This window comes from Gopherus evgoodei, chromosome 1, assembly GCF_007399415.2.
Source record: "Gopherus evgoodei ecotype Sinaloan lineage chromosome 1, rGopEvg1_v1.p, whole genome shotgun sequence".
NCBI lineage: Eukaryota > Metazoa > Chordata > Testudines > Testudinidae > Gopherus > Gopherus evgoodei.
Genome location: NC_044322.1, coordinates 118,309,059 through 118,333,752, shown reverse-complemented (window position 1 = coordinate 118,333,752; position 24,694 = coordinate 118,309,059). Strand labels below are relative to the sequence as shown.

General features: G+C 43.7%; 1 protein-coding gene across 1 annotated transcript in view; it reads right to left on the bottom strand.

Annotated features, from left to right (window-relative positions):
- The window catches only part of AFF3 (AF4/FMR2 family member 3), a 525,087-nt gene extending 502,986 nt beyond the window's left edge, over window positions 1–22,101 (bottom strand). The window contains exon 1 of the mRNA XM_030570361.1: window positions 21,994–22,101. Coding sequence (XP_030426221.1) covers window positions 21,994–22,046 — 53 coding nt within the window. The 5' untranslated portion in view covers window positions 22,047–22,101. The remainder of the gene's footprint in view (window positions 1–21,993) is intronic.
- Between the last annotated feature and the right edge of the window lie 2,593 nt (window positions 22,102–24,694).

Genomic DNA, 24,694 nt, shown 5'->3' with positions numbered 1-24,694 from the left:
TCTGGATCCTATACACCATAATGAAATTATTTACTCTTCCTTGTGAATTCACTATTGATATTCTGAGAGGCAAAATACCTTCCCTACTTTCCCACTGCTCTGAAAACCTAACTAAAAACTTTAGGTAACACATCCCTAACTTAGCTGTGGCTAGAAATAGTCACACATGTACACTGAACTGGAGTACTTACGAGGTTGACAGCTGCTTCATTGTATTTAAATTATATTTCCTTTTCTGTGTACGGCCAGCATTTCACTGACCTAGAAAGAGGTTGCCCTCCATCCCGCTAAGGTTCACTGCCCACTTTATAGTGTCTCTTGCATGGAAGGACTTTGGATAAAATTTTCAAGAACGTCTAAGTGACAAAGAGTAAGTCCTCATTGTGGCATTGTCTCAACTTGCCTACACTTGAGTTAGTCCGCTAATGTTATCCTAGCTCAAGAGAAAGTGAACACACTGCAAAATAACACTTGAGTTGCTGTGTCCACACTAGCACTGCACTCACTTGATATTGGTGCTAATACTTCTGGGGGCACACTCCATGGTTCTCAGCACTGCAGTAAACTGAGCTGCTCTATGAATTCTTTACCGATATATTTTGGAAGTACTTGAGTGTCCTTTCTGGGCTCACGAGGGAAACTGGGGGAAGGCATTGGAGCAGCACTCAAGAGCAGTTATGTTAGCAACTGACAAGTTGTGCTCACTTCCTATACCCCCTCTCGGACTGGCCAAATTTAATTAAAAGCACTGCTACACTCCTGAGTGCCCAAGTCATTTCTGAAAATCAGACTTCAGACTCAGAAAATCACTCGCATGATCGCCACTGAGGTCTGAGCACTTAATTAGCCTAGTTCGGATGTGAGCAGCCATGCTACAAAGCTATACCAAAGTGTGTCCACTCAACTACAGCCTACACTGCTGCGGTACTCCCCGTGTGTGTCACTAGGACTATTGGGGGAATATTCTTTGGTTCTTAGCACTACAGTAACCTGAGCCACTCTATTGTTCTGTCTCAATGAACTGTGGGAGAACTTCTTGACACATGGGGATTTGTGGGAAGGCACGATAGGACTCCCAGCACTCGAGTGGTTTAGCAGGCATCTTCACTGCAAAGTGGGTGGGTTACTAGTACTTGAGCTTTTAGCATACAACCCAGGATTGGTCAGCTAGCTCATGTGTAAACCACCTCACTCAGGTGACAGGATTGTGTGTGAGGATGGAACTGGGTTAGAGGCAACACCGAAATAAGAGCACAAGTTAACCTGCTTAACTCCATGTTTCTTAAGCCCCAGCACGCCAAGCGCGTGCTTGGGGCGGCATGCCGCAGGGGGCGCTCTGCCGGTTCCCGAGAGGGCGGCAGGCGGCTCTGGTGGACCTCCTGCAGGCGTGCCTGCGGAGGGTCCGCTGGTCCCGCGGCTCCGGTGGAGCATCCACAGGCATGCCTGAGGGAGGTCCACTGGAGCCGCGGGACCCGCGGACCCTCCGAAGCCACGTCTGCGGGAGATCCACCGGAGCCGTGGGACCTGCGAGTGGCAGAGCGCCCCCCGCGGCGTGCAGCCGTGCTTGGGGCAGCGAAATGGCTAGAGCCGGCGCTGTATGAAGGGGTTACCTATGATAGCAGGGGACTGGATTAGACTCTGGAAATTCTTTCCAGTCTGATGTTCTTAACTCTGCAGTGAAGACAAGCATAGACATTTTTGAAAACGTTATCCTTCACCTCATCTTGAGACAGTATTTCTTGGTCAACTATTTACTCTCCATCTCCCAGTATTTTGTGCATGAAACAGGTGCTTCACTGCTTCGGTTCACAAAGAGAAGGTTTGCCTAACAGCACTCATGGCCAGGGCCAATAAGAGTCGGGGGAAAGCTGGTACAAGTTAGCGGGGCCCGGCTTCCCTGGCTTCGTTGGCCCTGTTTAGCCGATCTGCCCTTGCTGGAGGGCCTGAAAAATTTTTTTCACTGGGGCTCGAACCCACTCTTGGTGGCCCTGCTCATGGCTATCATCTGGCCTGACTTCACTTTCTTCTCTCCAACTATCCTGAGAGGAACTTTCTATTCTTGGAAAATTCACTTCTAAATTAAGGAACTGTGATATTTTGATAAGGATAATCTTAGAGTACAATGGTTCACTACTTGGTATTTCATTTACTTATATTGTAAGTTCTTTGGGACAGTGGACATCTCTTTGTTATACGCATATACAGCACCTACTACAATGGGGTACCGACCCTTGATTAAGGCTGCTAGGCACTACTGCAACATAAATAATACTAATAATTTCTCAGTTATTTTTCTTTAACCTTTTAATAGAAAAATGGAAGTGAACCTCACTGAGAAAGAACTCCTGGAATTTTTGGTGAGGAATGATCCTGTAAGTTGTTAGAGAAATCCTTCCATGCAAGAGACACCACATAGTGGAAACTGGTTTCTTTTTGTTGTTGTTGTTGTGAAAGAGGTGTTCTTTGAAAGTCCAGAAATACTACTCTAAAATTCCTTCATAATAAAAATTGAAATACTGCCTTGCTTGTTCACGTAGGTTATTTCATAGTGTGTTATCAGTATTACAATAGCACCTAGAGACCCCAACCAAGATCAGGATTCCATTTTGCTAGACAGACACTGTTCAAACACATAGTAAAAGCCTGCCCTGAAAGAGCTTACAAACAGACATGACAGACAACGAATGGGAGGGAAGACAGACGATAAGGTGAAGTAAGTTGCTCAAGGTCACAGAGGAGATCAGTGGCTAAGCTGGGAACAGAACTCAACTATCTTCATTATCAAGCCAGTGCCCTGTCCCCTAGACTACACTGCCTCAAACCTTCTGTCTTCTGGTCCTAACCAGATTTACAGACAGGGCCACAGCCATAGGTACAAACTGACATTACTACAGCAATAGCTCTATACACCAGCTGAGGATGTGGCCCATAGTTTAATAAGTTGATTAAATGACATACATCAATAAGTAAGAGAAAATAATATACTTGTTTCATTCACTTCCTTTTCTAAATGGCTTCTGATTATTACAGTTTACTTTGCTTTCTCCATTTTAAACAAGTCTCACCTTCCAAGGAATTTCTCATTTCCAAAGCCCCATTCCTCCCTTTTCAGTACCACCCTTGTCACATTATGCTATCTTCTGCAAGAAAAAAGCTGGCAGATACTCACAGCAGTACAGCTGCCACCCTTTCCTCCATATATACAGTACTATGCATCTAAAGATCCAAGCATTACACACGTTGGGTGAAATTCTGGCTCCACTGAAGCCAACAGGAATTTTGTCATTGACTTCAGTGGGGTCAGTATTTCACCCCTTGAGTTTCATCCTAAGGGTTGTCTTTATGCCAGTACAATTTAATATCATTTAGCCCTGAGATTTCATTGTAACTTTTCATCCAGCTATTTCTGTCTCCTGCCTTTCTTCAACACACAATCATTTTTTATTCTGATTTTTTTTGCCCACTGGTCACCTTGCTCTGCATATTAGTATATTGCAGAACTCACTTTCCTAGTTACTTTGACAAACTACACATCTTGCAGCCATTATACATCTTGTTCCACTTATGTCTCCAAACGAAAAATATTCTAAAAATCTGACAGCTACAGATGACTTTCAAGTGAGGGGTTCATAGATTATACATTCTAAGCCAGAAGGGACCACTGTGATCATCTAGTCTGACCTCCTGTCAGGGCCGTCTCTAGCCATTTCGCCGCCACAAGCACGGCGGCATACCGCGGGGGGCGCTCTGCCGCTCGCCGGTCCCGCAGCTCCGGTGGACCTCCCGCAGGTGTCCCTGCGGAGGGTCCGCCAGTCCCGCGGCTTCGGTGGACCTCCCGCAGGCGTGCCTGCGGATGCTCCACTGGAGCCGCAGGACCAGCGGACCCTCTGCAGGCACGGCTGCGGGAGGTCCACCGGAGCTGTCTGCCGCCTTCCCGGCAACTGGCAGAGCGCCCCCCGCGGCATGCCGCCCCAAGCACACGCTTGGCGCGCTGGGGCCTGGAGCCGGCCCTGCCTCCTGTGTAACACAGGCCATAGACCTTCCCCAAAATAAAGCCTAGAGCAGATATTTTAGAAAAACGCCCACGTTTTACTTAAAAATTGTCAGTGATGGAGAATCCAACACAACCCTTGGTAAATTGTTCCAATGGCTAATTACTCTCACTTAAAAATGTATGCCTTATTTCAAGTTTGAATTTTTTTAGCTTCATCTTCTAGCCATTGGATCATGTTATACCTTTCTCTGCTAGATTAAAGAGCCCATTATTAAATATTTGGTCCCCATGTAGATACTTGTAGGCTGTAATCAAGTCGCCCCTTAACTTTGTCTTTGTTGAGCTAAATAGATTGAGCTCCTTGAGTCCATCACTATAAAGCATGTTTTCTAATCCTTTAATTATTCTTGTAGCTCTTCTCTGAATCCTCTCCAATTTATCAACATCCTTCTTGAATTGTGGACACCAGAACCAGACACAGTATTCCAGCAGCAACAGAATCAGTGCCAAATACAGAGGTAAAATAACCTCTCTACTCCTACTTGAGATTCCCCTGTTTATGCATCTCAGGATCGCATTAGCTCCTTTGGCCACATATCTCATTCAGAGCTTATGGCCAGATTTTTTTTAATTTTTTTTTTTGGGGGGTGGGGAATCTTTTTCAGAGTCACTGCTTCCCAGAATAGAGTTCCCCCATCCTGTCAGTATGGTCTACATTCTTTGTTCCCACATGTATACATTTACATTTAGCTGTATTAAAACACACAGTTTGCTTGTACCCAGTTTACCAAGTAATCTAGATTACTCTATCAGTGACCTGACTACTTCATTATTTACCACTCCCCCAACTTTTGTGTTATCTGAAAACTTTGTCAGTGATGGTTTTATGTTTTCTTCCAGGTCATTGATAAAGATGGTAAATAACATAGGGCCAAGAACAGATCCTTGTGCAGTGTTTCTCAAACTGGGGTCACCACTTGTGCAGGGAAAGCCCCTAGTGGGTCAGGCCAGTTTGTTTAGCTGCCTCATCCACAGGTCCAGCCAATGGCAGCTCCCAGTGGCCACGGTTTGCTGCTGCAGGCCAATGGGGGCTGCTGGAAGCGGTGGCCAGTAAGTCCCTCAGCCCGCGACATTTCCAGCAGTTCCCATTGGCCTGGAGTAGCGAACCGCGGCCAGTGGAAGCCACAATCGGCTGGATCTCTGGACGGGGCAGGTAAACAAACTGGCCCAGCCCACCAGGGGCTTTCCCTACACAAATGGCGACCCCAGTGTGAAAAACACTGTCCTTGTGGGACCCCATTGGGAACACATCTGCTCAGTGAAGATTCCCCATTTACAGTTATATTGACACCTATCAGTTAGCCAGTTTTTAATCCATTTAATGTGTGTCATGTTAATTTTATATTGTTCAAATTTTTTAATCAAAATGTCATGCGGTACCAAGTCAAACGTCTTATTGCAATCTAAGTATATTACATCAATACCTTTATCAACTGAACTTGTAACCTCATCTAAAAAGGATATCAAGTTAGTTTGATGGGATCTATTTTCCATAAACACATGTTGATTTGCATTTAATTATATTACTCTCTTTTGCTTCTTTATCATATCAGTCACTCCACTATCTAGCCAGGGATCAACGTCAGGCCTATAATTACCTTGGTCATTTCATTTACCCTTTTTAACAATTGGCACATTAGCTTTCTTCAAGTCTGTTGGAACTTCCCCAGTGCTCCAAGACTTTTTGAAAATCAACATTAATGATCCAGCAAGCTCCTCAGCCAGCTCTTAAAACTCTTTAATACAAGTTATCTGGACCTGCTGTCAGGACTGAGGGCCTGCAGTGGCACCTGCCCAGTTGCCAGGCAGCCAATGAGTGGAGTTGGGCCACAGAAGAATCACCTGATAAGCTAAGGCAGTCAGATGGCTTGCTCGCAAGCCCAGCAGCTGCAGAGGATCGATAGCTGTTCAATGCACGGTCCCATGAATTCTCTGCCTCCCTGCGCTCACCTCACTCCAAGCCTGCTCCAGTTTAGACCCTGCCCTGCGCCCAGCATCACTCCAGCCTACAACCTGCCCTGCCCCTGGCCTTGCAACCAGCCCTGTTCCTGCCTTCCTTGACTCCAATTAATACAGTTCTAAGCCAGGCTATGGCATTTGGACAATGACTACGGTTCTGCCTCTCTGCCCTGGTTCCGATTCAGTCTTGATCCTGGTTTGTAGCATTTGGATTCCAATTCTGGTTCTGACCCTCGCTCTGAGCACCAGGCCTGACTTCTGCTCAGATCCCTAGGTTAGACTGCCTATGACCCTGCTATCCTGACACGTATTGATTTAAAAATGTCTAACATTAGTAGCTTCTGTTTAACATCCTCCAGAGATACTAGTGGAATGGAAAGAGTATTTTCACCATATGATGTGATATCATCTGTTTTTTCCTCAAATACAAAACAGATATGTATTGAGCACTTCTGTGCTTTCTTCATTATTATTGATAATTCTTCCATTTTCATCTAGTAATGGACCAATACTATTGTCACGACTCGTTTTGTTCCTAATATATTTTTAAAACTCCTTATTGTCCTTAATTGTGCTCGCCATGCATTTCTCCTTGGTTAAGGTCAGATTCAGAGTTGTGAGGGCCACAGTGATGTTATTTTTGGGGTCACCTTTCCCTCAGTCTCTTCCCCCTAATCTCCCTCCCCTTTAAATTTCTGCCTCTCCCATCATTTTACCCTATCCCCAGTCCCCCTCACTCTACTTTCTCTCTCTTCATGATCAGGATAAAGAGGCAGATCTTCTCTTCCCATCACTCCCCCCACACAAAGGGATTTAAAAGAAGGTGAAGGCCTGGCAACTGTTGCTGAGGACAACATAGAGCACATGCTACTTAAAACAAAGCACAGCTAGGAGAATGTTAATCAGTACATTCCAACAGTGCAGACCCCCCACTGACTCCTGTTAAATTCAGGATGATCTTACAAATCTGGGGTCCACTCAAAAATGCCCTCAATCTCTCAGACTGTCCAGGCCCAACAGGGTACCCTAAAATATTTCACTCTGCTTAATGGCTACAGGAGAGATTGATCGCCATAGTCTTGGTATCTATCAAAAAAAAGTAAAAAAAAAAAAAAAATTCCTTGATCCTCTTAAAGAAGCAAAAGTCTAACCATTGGTTATATTAAGGTGGTTGTTATTAATCTGAATACTGCATAGGGAGGAAAGAACAGAAGTACAATATAATGAGATCAATTAAGATTACAAAAGAAGTAAGAGACGCTGTTGTATCATGAATCATGATTTTATTGTTTAGCAGTCAATTTATGATGTAACTCAGATTACAATGAATTGGCTAATTCATGGAGTCTTTATTCAGGCAAAACTCCCATTTACCTCAGAGACAGTTTTGCTTGAGTAAAGACTAAAGGCTGTACAGCAGTGGTGGGCAACCTGCAGCTAGTCAGGGTAATCCGCTGGCAGGCTGCGAGACAGTTTGTTCACATTGACCACTCACAGACACGGCTGCCTGCAGCTTCCAGTGGCTGCGGTTCACTGTTCCTGGCAACTGGGAGCTGCGGGAAGTGGCATGGGCTGCAAGGACGTGCTGGCCGCCGTTTCTTGCAGCTCCCATTGGCCAAGAACGGAAAACCACGGCCAGTAGGAGATGCGGGAAGCTGTGCCCGCAGATGATCAATGTAAACAAACTGTCTTGTGGCCCACCAGCGGATTACCCTGATGGGCCACATGCAGCCCACAGATTGCCCACCACTGCTGTATAGAATTTGGACCATTATTTGGAAATGTCCTCTTAAGCATAAAAGGTTTCTTTGCAATGCACAGGAGAACCTCAAAGTTACAAACTCCTTGGGAATGGAGGTTGTTCGTAACTCTTAAATGTTTGTAACTCTGAACAAACTGTTATGGTGGTTCTTTCAAAAGTTTACAGCCTTGGCTACACTGGCGCTTTACAGCGCTGCAACTTTCTCGCTCGGGGGTGTGAAAAAAACACCCCCTTAGCGCTGCAAGATACAGCGCTGTAAAGCGCCAGTGTAAACAGTGCCGCAGCGCTGGGAGCAAGCTAAACCCCATGAGGATGTGGAGTACGTGCAGCGCTGGGAGAGCTCTCTCCCAGTGCTGGTGCTACGACCACACTCGCACTTAAGTGTAGCCATACCCTACAACTGGACAATGATTTAATACGGCTTTGAAACTTTACTATACAGAAGAAAAATGCTGCTTTTAACTATCTTAATTTAAATTAAAAAAGCATAGAAACCATTTCCTTATCTTGTCAAATCTTTTTTTTTTAAACTTGTCCTTAATTTTTTTAGTAGTTTACATTTAACACAATAATATATTGTACATTATTTGTCTTTTTTTTTTTCTTTTTGGTCTCTGCTACCTGATTGCATACTTGTGGTTCCAAATGAGATGTGTGGTTGACCAGTCAGTTCGTAACTCTGGTGTTTGTAACTCTGAGGTTCTACTGTATTACTTTCTTATAAAAGTACTCACTTATTTTTTAAAGTAAAATTAAAACATTATTTGATTTAATATAAAAGACTTAATTTCTTCCCCAACTGGTCTGTAAAAAGTTTATATATGAATATTAACACTTGCTTAATAGGATTTCTACATATACTTCAATGGACCATTATGATCATATTTCCCTCTGCTCGATATTTTTTCTATTTGCTTTATCAAACTTTTCTGAGTAGAGCATATTATATATTGATTTATAAGTAGAGATGATTTATCATAGCAAATTTTTTTTTTTTTTAGAAACTACAGTGCAAGTGGGGAAAATATGCAATAATAGCTAAACCATGTTACATTTTAACAGATGTAAACAATATTCAATGAGCCAACTGAATAAATACTCTTGTGTTACTATTTCCCTAGCTCTATACTTCTATTAAAATGATTAGTTATTATGCTGCATCAAACAGGTGCTTTTAAATCATTCTTAAGACAATAGTTCAAAACTTGGATATTATACTTATGCATTTTCTTCCCATAGAGATTCTATGGTACAGTTTGATTCATTTAAAGTTTTTACTTTATTTCACTCTATGCTTTCTTTCACATATAGTGCCACTCCCCCACCAGTTCGACCTACTCTGTCATTCCTATATATATTTTTACCCTGGTATTACTATGTCCCATTGATTATCATCATTCTACCAAGTTTCTGTGATGCCTGTTATATCAATATCCTCATTTAATACCAACCACTCAAGTTCACCCATCTTACTATTTAGATTTCTAGTATTTGTATACAAGCACTTATAAAGTTTGTCACTTTTTAGAGGTCTACCATTACATAATGTAAATGAATAGGACTCTTTTTCATTTGAACCTCTTTTCAGTTCCTATATGTACTTTATCAACTTCCATGCTCTCTGCTTCACTAGGATATAGAGAAACCCCATTCACAGATCCTCACCTAATGGATATTTCTGCTGGAAGCATGTGCTCCTCTAAACGTGTCGGCTTTCTCCCAGCCCTTAGTTTAAAAACTCTCCAATAACCTTTTTAATTTTTACAAACCAGCTGTCTGATTCAGTTTTGGTTCATATCCTTCCTGTATAGGCTCCTCCTTTCCCAAAAGGTTCTCCAGTTCCTAATAAACCCAAAAACTTCCTCCCTACACCACTGTCTCAGCCATACATTGAGACCCTGTAGCTCTGCCTATTTAACTGGCCCTGTTTGTGGAACTGGAAGCATTTCAAAGAATGCTACCATGGAGGTCCTGGACTTCAATCTCTTACCTAGCAGCCTAACCTTTCCCTATGTCATTGGGAACTACATGTACTACAACCACCGGCTTCTCCTCAGCACTGCACATAAGTCTGTCTAGATGTCTTGCACGATCTGCAACCTTTTCACCCACCAGGTAATTTACCATGTGGTTCGTCCAGTCATCACAAATCTCTATGGATAGAAATTCCATGCTTGAATAATAAGAATGTAGCAGTAGGAATATACTACCAACCACCTGGGCAGGATGATGATAGTGATTGTGACATGCTCCGGGAGACTAGAGAAGCTATAAGAATAGAAAACTCAGTAATAATGGGGGATTTCAACTATCCCTATATTGACTGGGTCACCGCAGGATGAGATGCAAAGATAAAGAAACCATTAATGATTGCTTCGTAGAGCACCTAGTCCTGGACTCCATGAGGGGAAAGGCAATTCTTTATTCCAAGAAGTGAATATAGCTGAGCAGCTCAATAATAGCAACCAGTGCCGTAACAGGGGCAAAGCGAGTGAGACACTTGCCTTGGGTGTGGAAAGCGGAGGGGCGCAGCTGTACCGCGATCAGTAGCGGTTCGGCAGCACGTCTACCACCGCCTCTTCTTCGGCAGCGCGTCCCTGAGTCCCTATCGGCGGGAAGGACCTGCCGCCGAAGAATGAACGAGGCAGCGGCAGGTCCTTCTCTCCAACAGGGACTCAGGGACCTGCTGCCAAATTGCCACCGAAGAGCCTGGAGCCGGCCCTTGCCTCAGGCACAAAAATTCCTTCTTACAGCTCTGATAGCAACCATATCATCATTAAATTTAACATCGGGGGCAGGGAGGGAAGAATACCAAAGAAGTCCACCACAGTAGCATTTAACTTCAGAAAGGGGTACTACACAAAAATGAGGAAGCTAGTTGAATGGAAATTAAAAGGTACAGTTACAAAAGTGAATTGCCTGCAAGGTGCAAGGAAACTTTTTAAAACCATCAAAATAGAGGTTCAAATTAAATGTATACCCCAAAATTAAAAAAAAAAAGTAGTAAGGGGACAAAAAAGTGCCATCATTGCTAAACAAAGTAAAAGAAGTGGTTAGAGACAAAAAGGCATCCTTTAAAAATCTGAAGTCAAACCCTATTGAGAAAAACATAGAGGAGCATAAACTGTGGTAAGTCAAGTGTAAAAGTATAATATGGCAAGCCAGAAAAGAATTTGAAGAGCCACTATTAAAAGACTCAAGCTAACAGTAAAAAAATTTTATGTACATCAGAAGCAGGAAACCTGCCAAACAATCAGTGGGGCCACTGAACGATCAAGGTGCTAACGGAGCATTTAAGGAAGATAAGGCCATTGAGGAGAAGCTAAATTAATTCTTTGCACTGGCCTTCATTGCAGAGGATGTGAGGGATTTTCCCACATTTTAATCATTCTTTCTAACTGGAAAATCTGAGGAACTGTCCCAGATTGAGTTGTCAGTAGAGGTGGTTTTGGAACAAATTGATAAATTAAACAGTAATAAGTCACCAGGACCAGATGGTATTCACCCAAGAGTTTGAAGGAACTCAAATGTGAAACTGCAGAACTACTAACTGTGTCGGGTAACCTATAATTTAAATAAGCTTCTGTACTGGATGACTGGAGGATAGCTAATGTGACACCATTTTTTTTAAAAGGCTCCAGAGGCAATCCTGGCCATTTCAAGCCAGTAAACCTAACTTCAGTACCAGGTAAATTGGTTTAAACTGTAATAAAGAACAGAATTATCAGACCCATAGATGAAGGCGATTTGTTGGGGGAAGAGTCAGCATGGCTTTTGTAAAGGGAAATCATGCCTCACCAATCTATTAGCATTCTTTGACGGAGGTCATATAAACGAGGGTGATCCAGTGGATATAGTGCACTTAGATTTTCAGAAAGCCTCTGACAAGATCCTTCGTCAAAGGCTGTAAAGCAAAGTAAGCAGCCCTGGGATAAGATGGAAGGTCCTCTCATGGATCAGTAACCGGATAAAAGACAGGAATCAAATGGTAGAAATAAATGGTCAGTTTTCAGAACAGAGAGAGGTAAATAGTGGTGTCCCCCAAGGATCTGTACTGTGACCAGTGCTGTTCAATACATTCACAATTAATCTGGAAAAAGGGATAAACAGTGAAGTGGCAAAATTTGCAGATGATTCAAAATTATTCAGGATAATTAAGTCCAAAGCAGACTGCAAGGAGTTACAAAGGGGTCTCACAAGACTGGGTGAATAGGAATGAGTTAATTGCTTGAGTTAACTGTGATTAATCGACAACCCTAATAAAAAAGGCCGATTAGGAAAGGGATAGATAATAAGACAGTACATATCATAATGCCACTATATAAATCCATGGTACGCCCACACTTCGAATACTGTGCGCAGTTATGGTTGCCCCATCTCAAAAGATATATTAGAATTGGAAAAGGTACAGAGAAGGACAAAAGAAATCATTAGGGATATGGAACAGCATTCATAAGAGGAGAGATAAAAAGACAGGGACTTTTCAGCTTGAAAAAGACATGAGTAAGGGAGAATATTAGAGGTCTATAAAATCATGACCGGTGTGGAGAAAGGAAATAAGGAAGTGTTATTTACTCCTTCACATAACACAAGAACCAGGGGTCACCCAATGAAATTAATAGGCAGCAGGTTTAAAACAAATCAAAGGCAGTACTTCATCACACAACGTACAGTCAACTTGGAACTCATTGCCAGGGGATGTTGTGAAGACCAAAACTATAAATGCGTTAAAAAAGAATAGGTCTATCAATGGCTATTAGTGAAGATGGTCAGGGATGCAGCCCCAGGATCTAGATGTCCCTAGCCTCTGACTGCCGCAAGGATCACACAATAATTGCCCTGTTCGATATACTCCCTCTGTAGCACCTGGCACTGGCAACTGTCAGAAGAGAGGCTACTGGGCTAGATGGGCCATTGGTCTGACCCAGTATTGTCATTCTTATGTTCTCATAGGACTTCACATTTTTATCAGTGCAGGATTTTTTAGGCCTTGTGCAAACTACATTTCTTTTCTGATCATAAAGCATGTGCTCCCATCTGGATCATATTTTGATACTGTGAATCTTAATCTTTTGCAGAGGTACTCAGCAATGGAATGGGCACTATTTGTTAGAAATTGAAATAAGTTATGAAACAGCTGCGATAGCTCATGTTACTTATTTCCCTTTTCAGCGATAAAGCGCTTAAATGCTTGCACAGCACACAAAAATAGAGACTAAAAAGAAGGATGACTGAGAAAGCAAGTAATGTAGAAATGCCCATGATCAGTATTTCAAGAAAGTAAATAATTAATATCTACATGGAAGTCTATTAGACTGCTCTTCCTATGAGTCACTATGAGTACTCAAGTAATTCCTTAAAAGCAGCAAAGAATCCTGTGGCACCTTATAGACTAACAGACGTTTTGGAACATGAGCTTTCGTGGGTGAATACCCACTTCGTCTACATGCATCTGACGAAGTGGGTATTCACCCACGAAAGTTATGCTCCAAAACGTCTGTTAGTCTATAAGGTGCCACAGGATTCTTTGGTGCTTTTATAGATCCAGACTAACACGGCTACCCCTCTGATACTCAAGTAATTCCTTGAATCTCACGAGCAAATATTATGGAATATAGCATAGTTTTTATATTAAAAACATCATCATTGTACCGGACTGAAAATAATGTTTTTAACATTAATCACCACACTGTGAAACTAGAAACAGCTTCTCAGTCATTTAGTCAAGACAACTGAGCAATGGGAGTTAGAAAAAGCTTCCAAAGCATCAGAAGTTCTACAGTCAAGACCATTAAAGAACAGCTAATCTGTTCCAGTTCTAATTCTCTTCTAATGGGTTTCCTTAAATGTATTTTACATTAGTTGTAATTAGTTCAAAATATTGTTACTTATATCCTTGTAAGAACTAGGATGTGTGATTGCATTTTCATCTATCTGGTTTATACTTTTACTTTAGTCAAATATCACATAGATTTTTAAATCATGTTACGCATTGCTTATTGTTACTTAGTTGGATTCTTCAATATGATTTGAATTAACCAAGGAATGCTTTCATGTTTCTACTTTGAACATAGCAGCACTAGCACCAATTTGTTTGAAGACAACAAAGTGTAGATAAGCTTGAAAAGTTACAGTTCTTATCTAAGACGTCTCCACATGTTTTATTTTGACTGATTTATTAATTTTAGAAAACGTGCTTATCAAAATCTCTAAGCACATGGGTAATAATTTTTTAAATACAAAATCGACAGTTAACTAAATTGACTCAATATTAAAAGACTTGAAATCCTCAGCTCAATTAAAACAAACCTTTAACCTATCCCAACCTCATTCTCACAGAGAGAAGCCCATGTAAACAGATGAGCCTTGCAGTATGCCCAGAAGTGCAACAAACCTGTGCTTCGTCAAACTATGAAAGGTGAGTTCCAGAGCTGAATGCCTGCCATTGAAAATACACTGTCTGGAGTCCCAGCCCATTTAAATCTGGGACTGACTAGCCTGAATGCCTTGGATGACTTCAGCTGATGGAACAAAAACACAGGACAAGATGCAATTTCTAAAGTTTTAAAAAGGTCAAAACTAACATTGAATTGTGTCAAAAAATGAATAAAAAACCAGTGCAGACTACAGAGCCTGGATGTCATATGCTCCCCGCCTATACACTGCAAGGTACATGTTTGTAGTGTTGTTATAGCAGTGTTGGCCCTAAGAGATGAAACAGACAACCATAGGCGAGGAAATACCTTCTATTGGATGAACTTCTGTTGGTGAAAGAGAAATTTTCGAGCTCTACAGAACTGTTCTTCAGGTTTGGAGCTCAAAAACTTGTCTCTTCCACCAACAGAAGTTGAGCCAATAAAAATTATTACCTTACCTAATTTGTCTCTAAGTAAATGGGCAGACACATTTTGTGCTAGTTGAAATTTTTGAATGATCATCTGGCCTAGCCACAAACAGCACACACTGTAACATAGTAATTCAGTCTAGGAGGTGGTAAAGGCATAGATAACTCAAGGTCCTCATCTTAGAGGAAAGGGTTGCACTCTCCTTGCCAAACAACAATGAAAAAAGAACTCTTGGTTATTACTTGATCTTTAAAAGCTGATGATCTAACAAGACCCTGCCTGAATTACACGCTTCAGTAACAAATGATGGGAAATGACCGATCAAAGAGGCACATACTAACATTGCTGTCTCCTCCAGGTATTTTTCCTTGCCAACAAGCATCACTTATCTTCTCTGGATTGAGCTTCAACTAATTAGCTCTCATCCAGGTCCAGATCTCAGTTTCTCTGCTCTCTGTCTAGCTATCCCATCAAGACCTGATGGAAAAGGGACAGAGCTGAGTATCACCTGCATGTTGATGACACCACAGCCCATATTGCCGTACTCCCTCCTCCTTCTCCCCAACTTCAGTACATATTGTGGCACCTCACACAAGCATGGGACAGAAAAGCAGTCAGGGTCTCTCCTCAAAGAAAACATATCCAGAGGTACACAAATCTAGAGGTTTAAGGGCTAGCAGGAAGGCCTGTATAGTTTTTCTCATTATATATCAAACTGCTGGTCTTGGACCATCAACTTGTCTACAGTGGGGGAGCAGAGGGAAAACACACTGTCCCACTGTCTTCCCCAAATATCATTCTTCAGACTAAAAACCAATGTAGGGATGGAAAATATATTATTCTTTACAAATTTTAATTTCCTGAAACACACAGATTAGAGATAATAAGCCAGATCCTCAGCTTGTGTAAGTTGTCATAATGCATTGAAGTCAACAGCGCTATGCTGATTTAAACCGGCTGAGAAACTGACGCAGCACATCTAGCAAATAAGTACTCGCATGGACATACTTTTAAGGCATTATCATTTAGTTGATACAGCATTTTGAAGATGAAAAGCTCTACATTCTTATTTGTTTGTATTATATGTAGCAAATACAATTTGTCCAGTGCTGTTAAAGAACAAATAAGGCAATTCCCAACCCACAGAGCTTACAGTATAAAAGGCAGACAGAAGAAAGAATACACTGTGAAATCCATAGACAGGAATAACTTATGACTATCATCGTTGTTATTGTCTACTCACACTTATAATCGTCACAGAAGGGGTGAATTTTTAGATGGGGTTTTAATGAGGAGAAGGTGGTGGCTTTGTTAATCAGAATTGGAAAGCGAGTAGAATGGGAAAAGGCACAAAGATGGAACCAACAGAAAAATGAGAAGGGCATCAAGCATGGCGTTGCTGGTAGAAAGAGGCAGGGGATGAAAGAATGGGAATAAGAGACAGTCCAAGACACCCTGGAACATAGTTCTGTGGGACCTTGAAGATTAAGATCATCACAGCTTGTTGCTCCAAAACTGCAGCTAATACCATGGTGCTGTCACCTACCTCGAACAGTACAGGATGTTGACAGGGACACTGCATTAAGCATTTGTCTAGACTCTCCATGTTCCTTTGTTTCCATTTGATCATATTGTCACCAGTCTTCAGCACCCCAACTCTTGCTCAATTTAGAGTACACCACTATTTCCATTTGAGGTCAATGACTGGAGGAAGTTGTTCTGACAAAACCATCTTCTCCAGGATCATCAGCATTTCCCACCATTTTGTTACCTCAAAATATCACAGTGGAAGGTGACAGAATAAGGGATTTTCAGAGGCAAAACTCTTTCTGAACTTCAGCTTTTTGGGAAAATGTGTCCATGCAGTGGGTATCTTGGATCATGTACCTGTTTTTGTCTCTCCTTTCTACTGATGGTGGTGCAGTGCCCATGACGGAGTACAGCGACATCACAGGAGTCAGTTTCAAAGCCCCTCTTATGACCCTACAGGCATGAATAAGTTCAGTATCAATTTGTGTGCATGACTTGAGCATGACCATACTGGGACACAGTACTCCGCAAATGAATAACACAAGGTGAGACTGGTTGCTCAGAGTGTTTTACGATTAGCTGCCCATTTTGTATTGGACAGTTTCTGCAGTATACAGTTCCTGGAGTTCACTTTCTTTTTCAGCTTCTTCTTGTATTCTTTGTATGTCAGGGTTCAGTCTAATGCGAGCCCAATGTACACCAGATGTTCACAGAGCTCTCAAGATTAAGATGAGAAGTTTAACACTTATATACAATTAAGTATCATTATTCTTGTGAATGTATTAGTGTATCTGGAATGGTAAACTATGGTCCCTGTCCTAAAGAAGGAAAGATATCCATGGGTTAAGTGATCTCTAAGAAAAAAATCAGTATTAACTGAAAATAAACATTTTAATACTTTGCAGTGTCTAGGGAACTATTTGTAAAATTAGCTTTCCAGAATCTTCTCTAGTGAAGAGTCTGTACAAAATGAAAATGATCTCAGCTTGCACAAATATAAAACTTAGTGACTAAAAACTGGACTACTCTGGGATCAAAAAGTTACAAAAGGTTCTTTTACAAGACTGCTGGATGTCTACCCACTTTTTGTTAAGAGCAGTTTCCAAAAAAAACTCTCATTGACTTCAAATGGAGCAGAAACAGACCCAAAGTTGGCAAATGAGCTAATAATTCAATACATGGTCTGTATAAAACAGTGGGCCACATTACACTGTGGCATTTGACATTGACCTCTACTTGGAAACTACACAGTTACATGTGTATTTATTTACAATACTAGGGCACCACTACAAAACTAATGATAATTCAAAATATCCAAAAGCATCAGATCAGCAACATATTCATTGATTATGCACTTTGCTACTTGTGCCTAAACCACCATCATTTTATTCAGGACTAACATGCCTTATACTTAAATATGCATACACTTGACTTTTTTATATGCTATAACATGATGAATAAATGCATTAATAAGCCTAATAATTTTATTTAATTGATTAAACCCTTACAATTTTTGTAAATATTTACCAGATTCAGCAAGGTACTTAAGTATGTGTCTTACTTTAAGCACCTGTAGTTCCTTTACAAAATTGCTTTCAGCAGGATTCCTCACATGTTTAAAGTTGGGAATATGCTTAAGTACCTAGCTGAATCTGGGCCTAAGTTTGACCAATACAACACAGAATAGCTGCATGATTTTTATTTTTATTCTTTAAACACAAAACCACGCGTGGCACTTCAATTTAACTCATTTGGCCTGATTCTCTACTATCTTGCACCTTGTGTAAGCAGCAAAGAATCCTGTGGCACCTTATAGACTAACAGACGTTTAGGAGCATGAGCTTTCGTGGGTGAATACCCACTTCCTCAGATGCATGTCATTCACCCACGAAAGCTCATGCTCCTAAACGTCTGTTAGTCTATAAGGTGCCACAGGATTCTTTGCTGCTTTTACAGATCCAGACTAACACGGCTACCCTCTGATACTTGGCACCTTGTGTAATTTGTTTTAACGAGACCAAAATAGGTGTAAAACACTACCAAATCAGAATAAGACCATTTTGCACAGTGTAAAAGAACACACAAGTTGTCCTCAATGAGAACTATGTACCATACTACTGTTGATTTGGACATCCTTTTTAAACCATTCTGATTTTCCAACAACAAAAATGTAAAGAAGAAAACTTTAGAGAAGCATGTTAATATTTAGTGATTTCACTTTTAAGCAAAACCACCACCAAGTACTGCAAAAAGCAGCTTTTCTGTCATTAGTTAAGTGCACAAATTGTCAATATGACTACATTCAAAAAAATGAAACACAATATTTATTCTTGTTGCATGGAAAATTAAATCCTTTATGTGTTTCCCTTTGCCATGAAAGTATTCATGGTATAAAATATTTTTTACTCCTTTATAAGGATGCTGTCAAGTCTTTTAGGTCTAAAATTAGATCTACAAGGTTTATTTTGGTTAGTGAGTATGTCCTACAAGGCAGGATTCTTTGTAAATTTCAATAACCAGTCTGTTCACAAGAAAGAAGCTGGCAGCATAGAGGAAGGACAGCCCACAATCATAAACAAGCACACATTGCCCACAATCATAAACAAGCCCAGGGCCCTGTGCCTGTTGTTGCTGGGTCACCCAGTTGTAAAGCTGTCATTTTACTAATATTCATGCTATAAGCTTACAGTATGTGACATCAGTACTTCTGCTATGACTCTAACTTGATCATTCTGAGTTTTTTATTCTGAAACATTTGCTAAAATAGCTGCTTTGTGATAAACTTCCCGCAAACAACCTCAGATCCACCAACCCATTCATCAGAACACAGCTACACTTTCTTCCTGAAAAAATGCAAACAGAAAATGATAACACTTATGAAACTCTTGTTCTATAGAGAAGTCATGATTAATGTATGTGATTCACTTTTAGAGGGCTTGATGTTTAATTTTTTTGTGCACCCAACCCTGCAAAGACTTCAGGGGAAGGTTTAGGTGACCAAGGAAATGCAGGATCAGGCTCACTATTACCCAACTGTCTATAATGTTTCATTTGAAACTTTTGTAGTGTACTTGGTAAATACATACTTAAGACTATTTAAAAAAATACTTGTTACACAAATGTGTAGGTTTTTTTAAAAGTGTGTTATCTGGGATTCTAGAAATGTCCCTCGGATCAATATTATCAATTAAATCAGTAGAACCTATCATACTATGTTCAGAGTGATTCAATAACACTCAAAGCATGCTAAAAAGGTTAGCAAAAGCAGCAATTGCTGGACATAGTACTAGCTGGGCTTCCAACATCATAGTCTCAACTTTTTCCATTTTTTAAATATTAAATATAAACAGCTAAGCTACAAATTGGACTAACAGCCACCACATTCCCCTTAAAAAAATGAGAAGGGAGGGGTGTTCCCAAACCAGACCAAAGTACTATTTCCTCCCTTCTTCCCCCTGCCTATTAAATAGAAAGTTAGTGAAATTTAATTTTAAAAGCATGTATGTGGGCTGAAATTTTAAAATCAGTCCAGAGATAAACGTTAAGGTTTGGATATAAAACTAAAAATTGGTATATATTACTGAAATTCAGACACAACCTTAACTAGTATCACAGCCAGCAACGCTGTAATTAACAACTTTTATAGAATAGTAACAAATTGTTCTATTATAATTGATCTTTAAAGCTCCCACAGCAATATACAAGTTTTATTATATTGCATGTCATCAGTGTATGCATTTATAAGAGCCAGCATTATGCATTGCATGAACGGTGAGATCTTTTGTAAGAGGAAGCTCACTAATGGATTTGCTTGTCCAGTTTACTTTGTTAAGCCTGTCATGGAAAAGATAAGATGTAGTTGCTGAATGCATCCTCTACTGATACCGATCACATAAAATGTAATAGAAATGCAACACTGTTAACTGATTTAAGGCACAAATAATCTCAACTCCCAAATATACCATTCGAGCTAACAGGACAAAAACTGCAGTTACTACCCCTCTTCCAGCAAATGCTCACCTAAAATGATTAACATAACACAAATTCCTGTAGTAATAAGAATACACTGGCGCTGAAATAATTATACCACTTGGATAGGTGGGGTGAAGGGGGGAGAACGGGCGGAGGAAGCACGGGTGGGTTTCAGAGGCACCTGCCGCTGGAATTAAACTGCTCCAGATAAAGATTCCGTACAACACATGCACTTCGGGCCACGGGGAGCGTCAGTATAATTCCATTTCACCCATCGCCTTTTCATGCACAAAAGGGTTAATCCAGGGGGGTTACAAACAACAGTGACACACCGTGGAGCAGCACACACCGGTACCACAAAGTACCTGCGACTGACAAGCAAAAAGCCCCAGCCTGCTCTGGCTGGACCGGCACTTTCTCCTCCCCGGCCGCAGCTGCTGTTACCCAGTTTGCTTGATTGGGGGCAAGGGTGGCAAAGCCCCCGGCGAGGGTGCCCAAGTGCTGCGCATCCAGCAGCAGCAGCAGCTACCGAAATACCAGCCCCTGGGCTGGGGGGAGGCTGTGATCGGGGAGAGTCGACAATGGCATTTCTATGAATGGGTTCCCTGCGCGCAGCCCGTTCAGCCTGACAGACACTGGACCTTCCTCCCCGCTCCAAAGCACCAGCCACCCACAAGGGATGGTGGGGAGGGGCGCAGAAGGGTGCGACGAAGAGTCCAAGGGGATGGGGGGCGTGAGCGGGGTGCAATCGGACTGGGAGGAAGAGCGAGGCACAGGGGCGCAGAGGAGGCAGGAGCGGGGAGCAATGGGTGGAAGGGAGGAGGAGCACAAGGGCGCAGAAGGGGCAGAAGCGGGGTGCAGTGGGAGGAAGGGAGGGACATTGGGGTGCAGTGGGAGGCAGAAGCGGGGTGCAGTGGGAGGACGGGCGGAGCACGGGGGCAGAAGCGGGGTGCAGTGGGAGGACAAGGAGCACGGGGGCAGAAGCGGGGTGCAGTGGGAGGCACGGAGGGACATTGGGGTGCAGTGGGAGGCAGAAGCAGGGTGCAGTGGGAGGAAGGGAGGGACATTGGGGTGCAGTGGGAGGACGAGCGGAGCACAGGGGCAGAAGCAGGGTGCAGTGGAAGGACAAGGAGCACGGGGGCAGAAGCAGGGTGCATTGGGAGGCAGGGAGGGGCATTGGGAGGCAGAAGCAGGGTGCAGTGGGAGGAAGGGAGGGACATTGGGGTGCAGTGGGAGGACGGGCGGAGCACAGGGGCAGAAGCGGGGTGCAGTGGGAGGACAAGGAGCACGGGGGCAGAAGCGGGGTGCAGTGGGAGGAAGGGAGGGACATTGGGGTGCAGTGGGAGGCAGAAACAGGGTGCAGTGGGAGGAAGGGAGGGACATTGGGGTGCAGTGGGAGGACGAGCGGAGCACAGGGGCAGAAGCGGGGTGCAGTGGGAGGACGGGCGGAGCACAGGGGCAGAAGCGGGGTGCAGTGGGAGGACAAGGAGCACGTGGGCAGAAGCGGGGTGCAGTGGGAGGAAGGGAGGGACATTGGGGTGCAGTGGGAGGCAGAAACAGGGTGCAGTGGGAGGAAGGGAGGGACATTGGGGTGCAGTGGGAGGACGAGCGGAGCACGGGGGCAGGAGCGGGGTGCAGTGGGAGGACAAGGAGCACGGGGGAAGGGGCGCGGCGGGCTGGGGGTCCACGAAGGGGACCAGGGACACGCCACGAGCCGGGGAGCGGGGCTGGAGCCGGGGTGCTTGCGGCGAGGGGGCAGGGGAGGTCCTTCCCCCCCGGAGCCCGAGCTGAAGAGCCACATTCCCCCGCCGGGACCCAGCCCGACTCAGGTGCGGCGCAGCGTGGAGGGGGCCCGGCCCGGCAGCACTCACCAGAGCGAGTCCAGGTCCCATTCCTGGAGCAGGGCGAAGTCGAAGCTGTCCATGGTGAGGACGAGGAGGAGACGCGTCAGCGCGGCTGAGCTGCACCAGCGGAGCGTCCCCGGGACATCGCCACCGCACCGAGCCCGCCCCTGCGCCTCCGGGGCTCGGGGCTGCCCAGGGCAACACGCAGCCAGCCAGCCGCGGGCCCCCCCTGCAGCCGCCGCCGCCAGCCGCCCACGGGCTGCTCCTCTGCTCGCTCCTCGCCGCCGCCGCCGCGCGCTCCCCTCCCCTCAGCGCCGCGTGTGTGTGTGTGTGTCGCTAGCCGCGCAGCCCGCGCTGTGCCTCTGCCTGGCAGGTAGAGCTCGCTGCCGCCAGGGCCGGCTTGCAACCTGCGCCGCCCCCCGCCCAGCCCCCTTTGTTTTCTGGGCGCTGGAGCCTTTCCCTGCTGCCGGTGGGGACGGGGAGGAGGAAAGGACGAGGGCTGAGGAGGATTGTGTGTGTTACTTCCCCTGCCCCCCTCCACATCAGCTCCAGCTGCAACTTGTTTTCCATACACTTCTTCCCTACCCCCTCCCCAGTTCAGGTCCCCTCTGCTCCCCTCCCCCAACGCCTGCCACACCTTTACAAACCAGCCTTCTGCTTCTCTTAGGCTGCAATAGCTCTGGGAAATGATGGGCAAAATCCCAGAGCCACTGATGCTGGCAAATGGCCTGGGGAAGTATGGAAGTGGCAGTGTCTGCAATAGGGCATCTAGTCCTGTCCTCTGCACTCACGGCAGGCAACAGTCTGTGCTAGGGCCTCCCCTTAGGGGGCCTGATTTTAGGAAGTGTTGAGCACCAGCTGACACTAATGCCAATTGCAGGGTCTCAGCACTTATGAAAATTGATCTTTTTTATGTCCATCACCTGTAGACTTGAAGAAATATATAAAATAAAAGAGTACCACACAAATAAGTGCTACCCTACTAAGATATTAGGAACATGTAGTATCCAAAATATTTCAAAATTTTCAACCAGTTTTGTTGTAAAGAGACATTGCTATTTCAGCTTTGATCCTAAAGGTATCTGAGTTAAAGTCAAGGTTGCCTAAGACTAACCAGCATTTGCTTCGGCTTAGGCCTTGTCTACCTTTGCGGGTTTCAGGCATTGGTGACCAGCCACCACTAGCACCAACCCTTAATGTAGGCAAGGCAATTTGAGGTAAACTGCAATGTTACACTGAAACAGGTTATTACTTGCTTAAAGCCAGGGTGAACTGCACCAGTGTAAGTCACTGCCTATAGAGGCTGAGTACTGATGGCTGAAAATCCCCAGCATAGACAAGTCCATAAAATCCACTGGAAACAGATTTAAAAAAAAAAAAAAAGAAAGAAAAAACCAACCAACATACTTTCCCCTGCAATGTTTGCTTCTCAAATAAACTAATAACTTTAGCTGTGGTTCCTTAAACTGTGGTTATCAGAGCTGGCAGGTCACATGATGCTGAGTCTCCTGCCTTCTAGTTGCTAAATCACATTAAAAGAAGCTAACACCAAAACACTTTCTGAATATTATTTTTCCATCTAAGCAATTGCTACAGTTTCCCCAAAGATGTTATATGATCACAGATGAGAAGGTGTGGTGTGCAAGATCATGAGTGTTATAAAAAAAAGCAGTCAGCTGCAACCCTGCTGAGTGGCAAACAGCAAGAGTTTGACTAGGAGTTTGCCTGGGGAGAGCCTACTGAGGGGTTCAACTTGCAGGCTCTTCTGAGTAGTTGCTGCAACGTCTGAGGAAGCTCTTAGAAGGAAGGTGATATGGATGATGAGTGATCAGCTGTTGTGACCTGCACAGGATGTGCCGTGTTTGTCCTTCTCCCACAGGACAGAAGCGACTTTGTCTGTACAAAGTGCAAGCTGGTCTCCATATTGGAAGAGAAGGTTCAAGATCTGTAGAAACAAGTATCAACCCTGCATTGCATAAGAGAAGATGAAGATTTCCTGGACAGACATCAGGATATGCTTCTACGGGCACAACATTCTGAAAAATCAGAGCAGGCTGCGCAACTGGGACAGAAGGATGATGAAGAAAACTAGCAGCATGTGACCTCCAGAAGAAGAAATAGGAGCGTCCATGTAGCAATGCAGATACAGGTGAGCAACTGTTTTCATGTGATCTCCACAGGTACTAATGCAGAGAGTGTACTAGATACATCTGAGGGAAGGGAGCAGAAGGAGACTGCATCGACTGGAAGGCATGAGATGCACTATCCTAGGGATGGGGGTTCCATGGCCACTGCTCCCAAGAGAAGGAGGCGGGCAGTGGTGGTCAGGGACTCCCTCCTCAGGGGGACTGAGTCAACTATCTGCCATCCCAACCAGGAAAACTGAGAAGTGTGCTGCTTGCCAGGAGCTAGGATTCACAACATGACAGAGAGACTACTAAGACTCATCAAGCCCTCGGGTCGCTACCCCTTCCTGCTTCTCCACATGGACACCAATGATACTGCCAAGAATGACTTTGAGTGGATCACTGCAGACTACATGGCTCTGGGAAGAAGGATAAAGGAGTTTGAGGCACAAGTGGCGTTCTCATACATCCTCCCTGTGGAAGGAAAAGGCCCAGTTAGAGACCGTCAAATAGTGGAAGTCAACAAATGGCTATGCAGGTGGTGTGGGAGAAAAGTCTTTGGATTCTTTGATCATGGGATGGTGTTCCAAGAATGAGGAGTG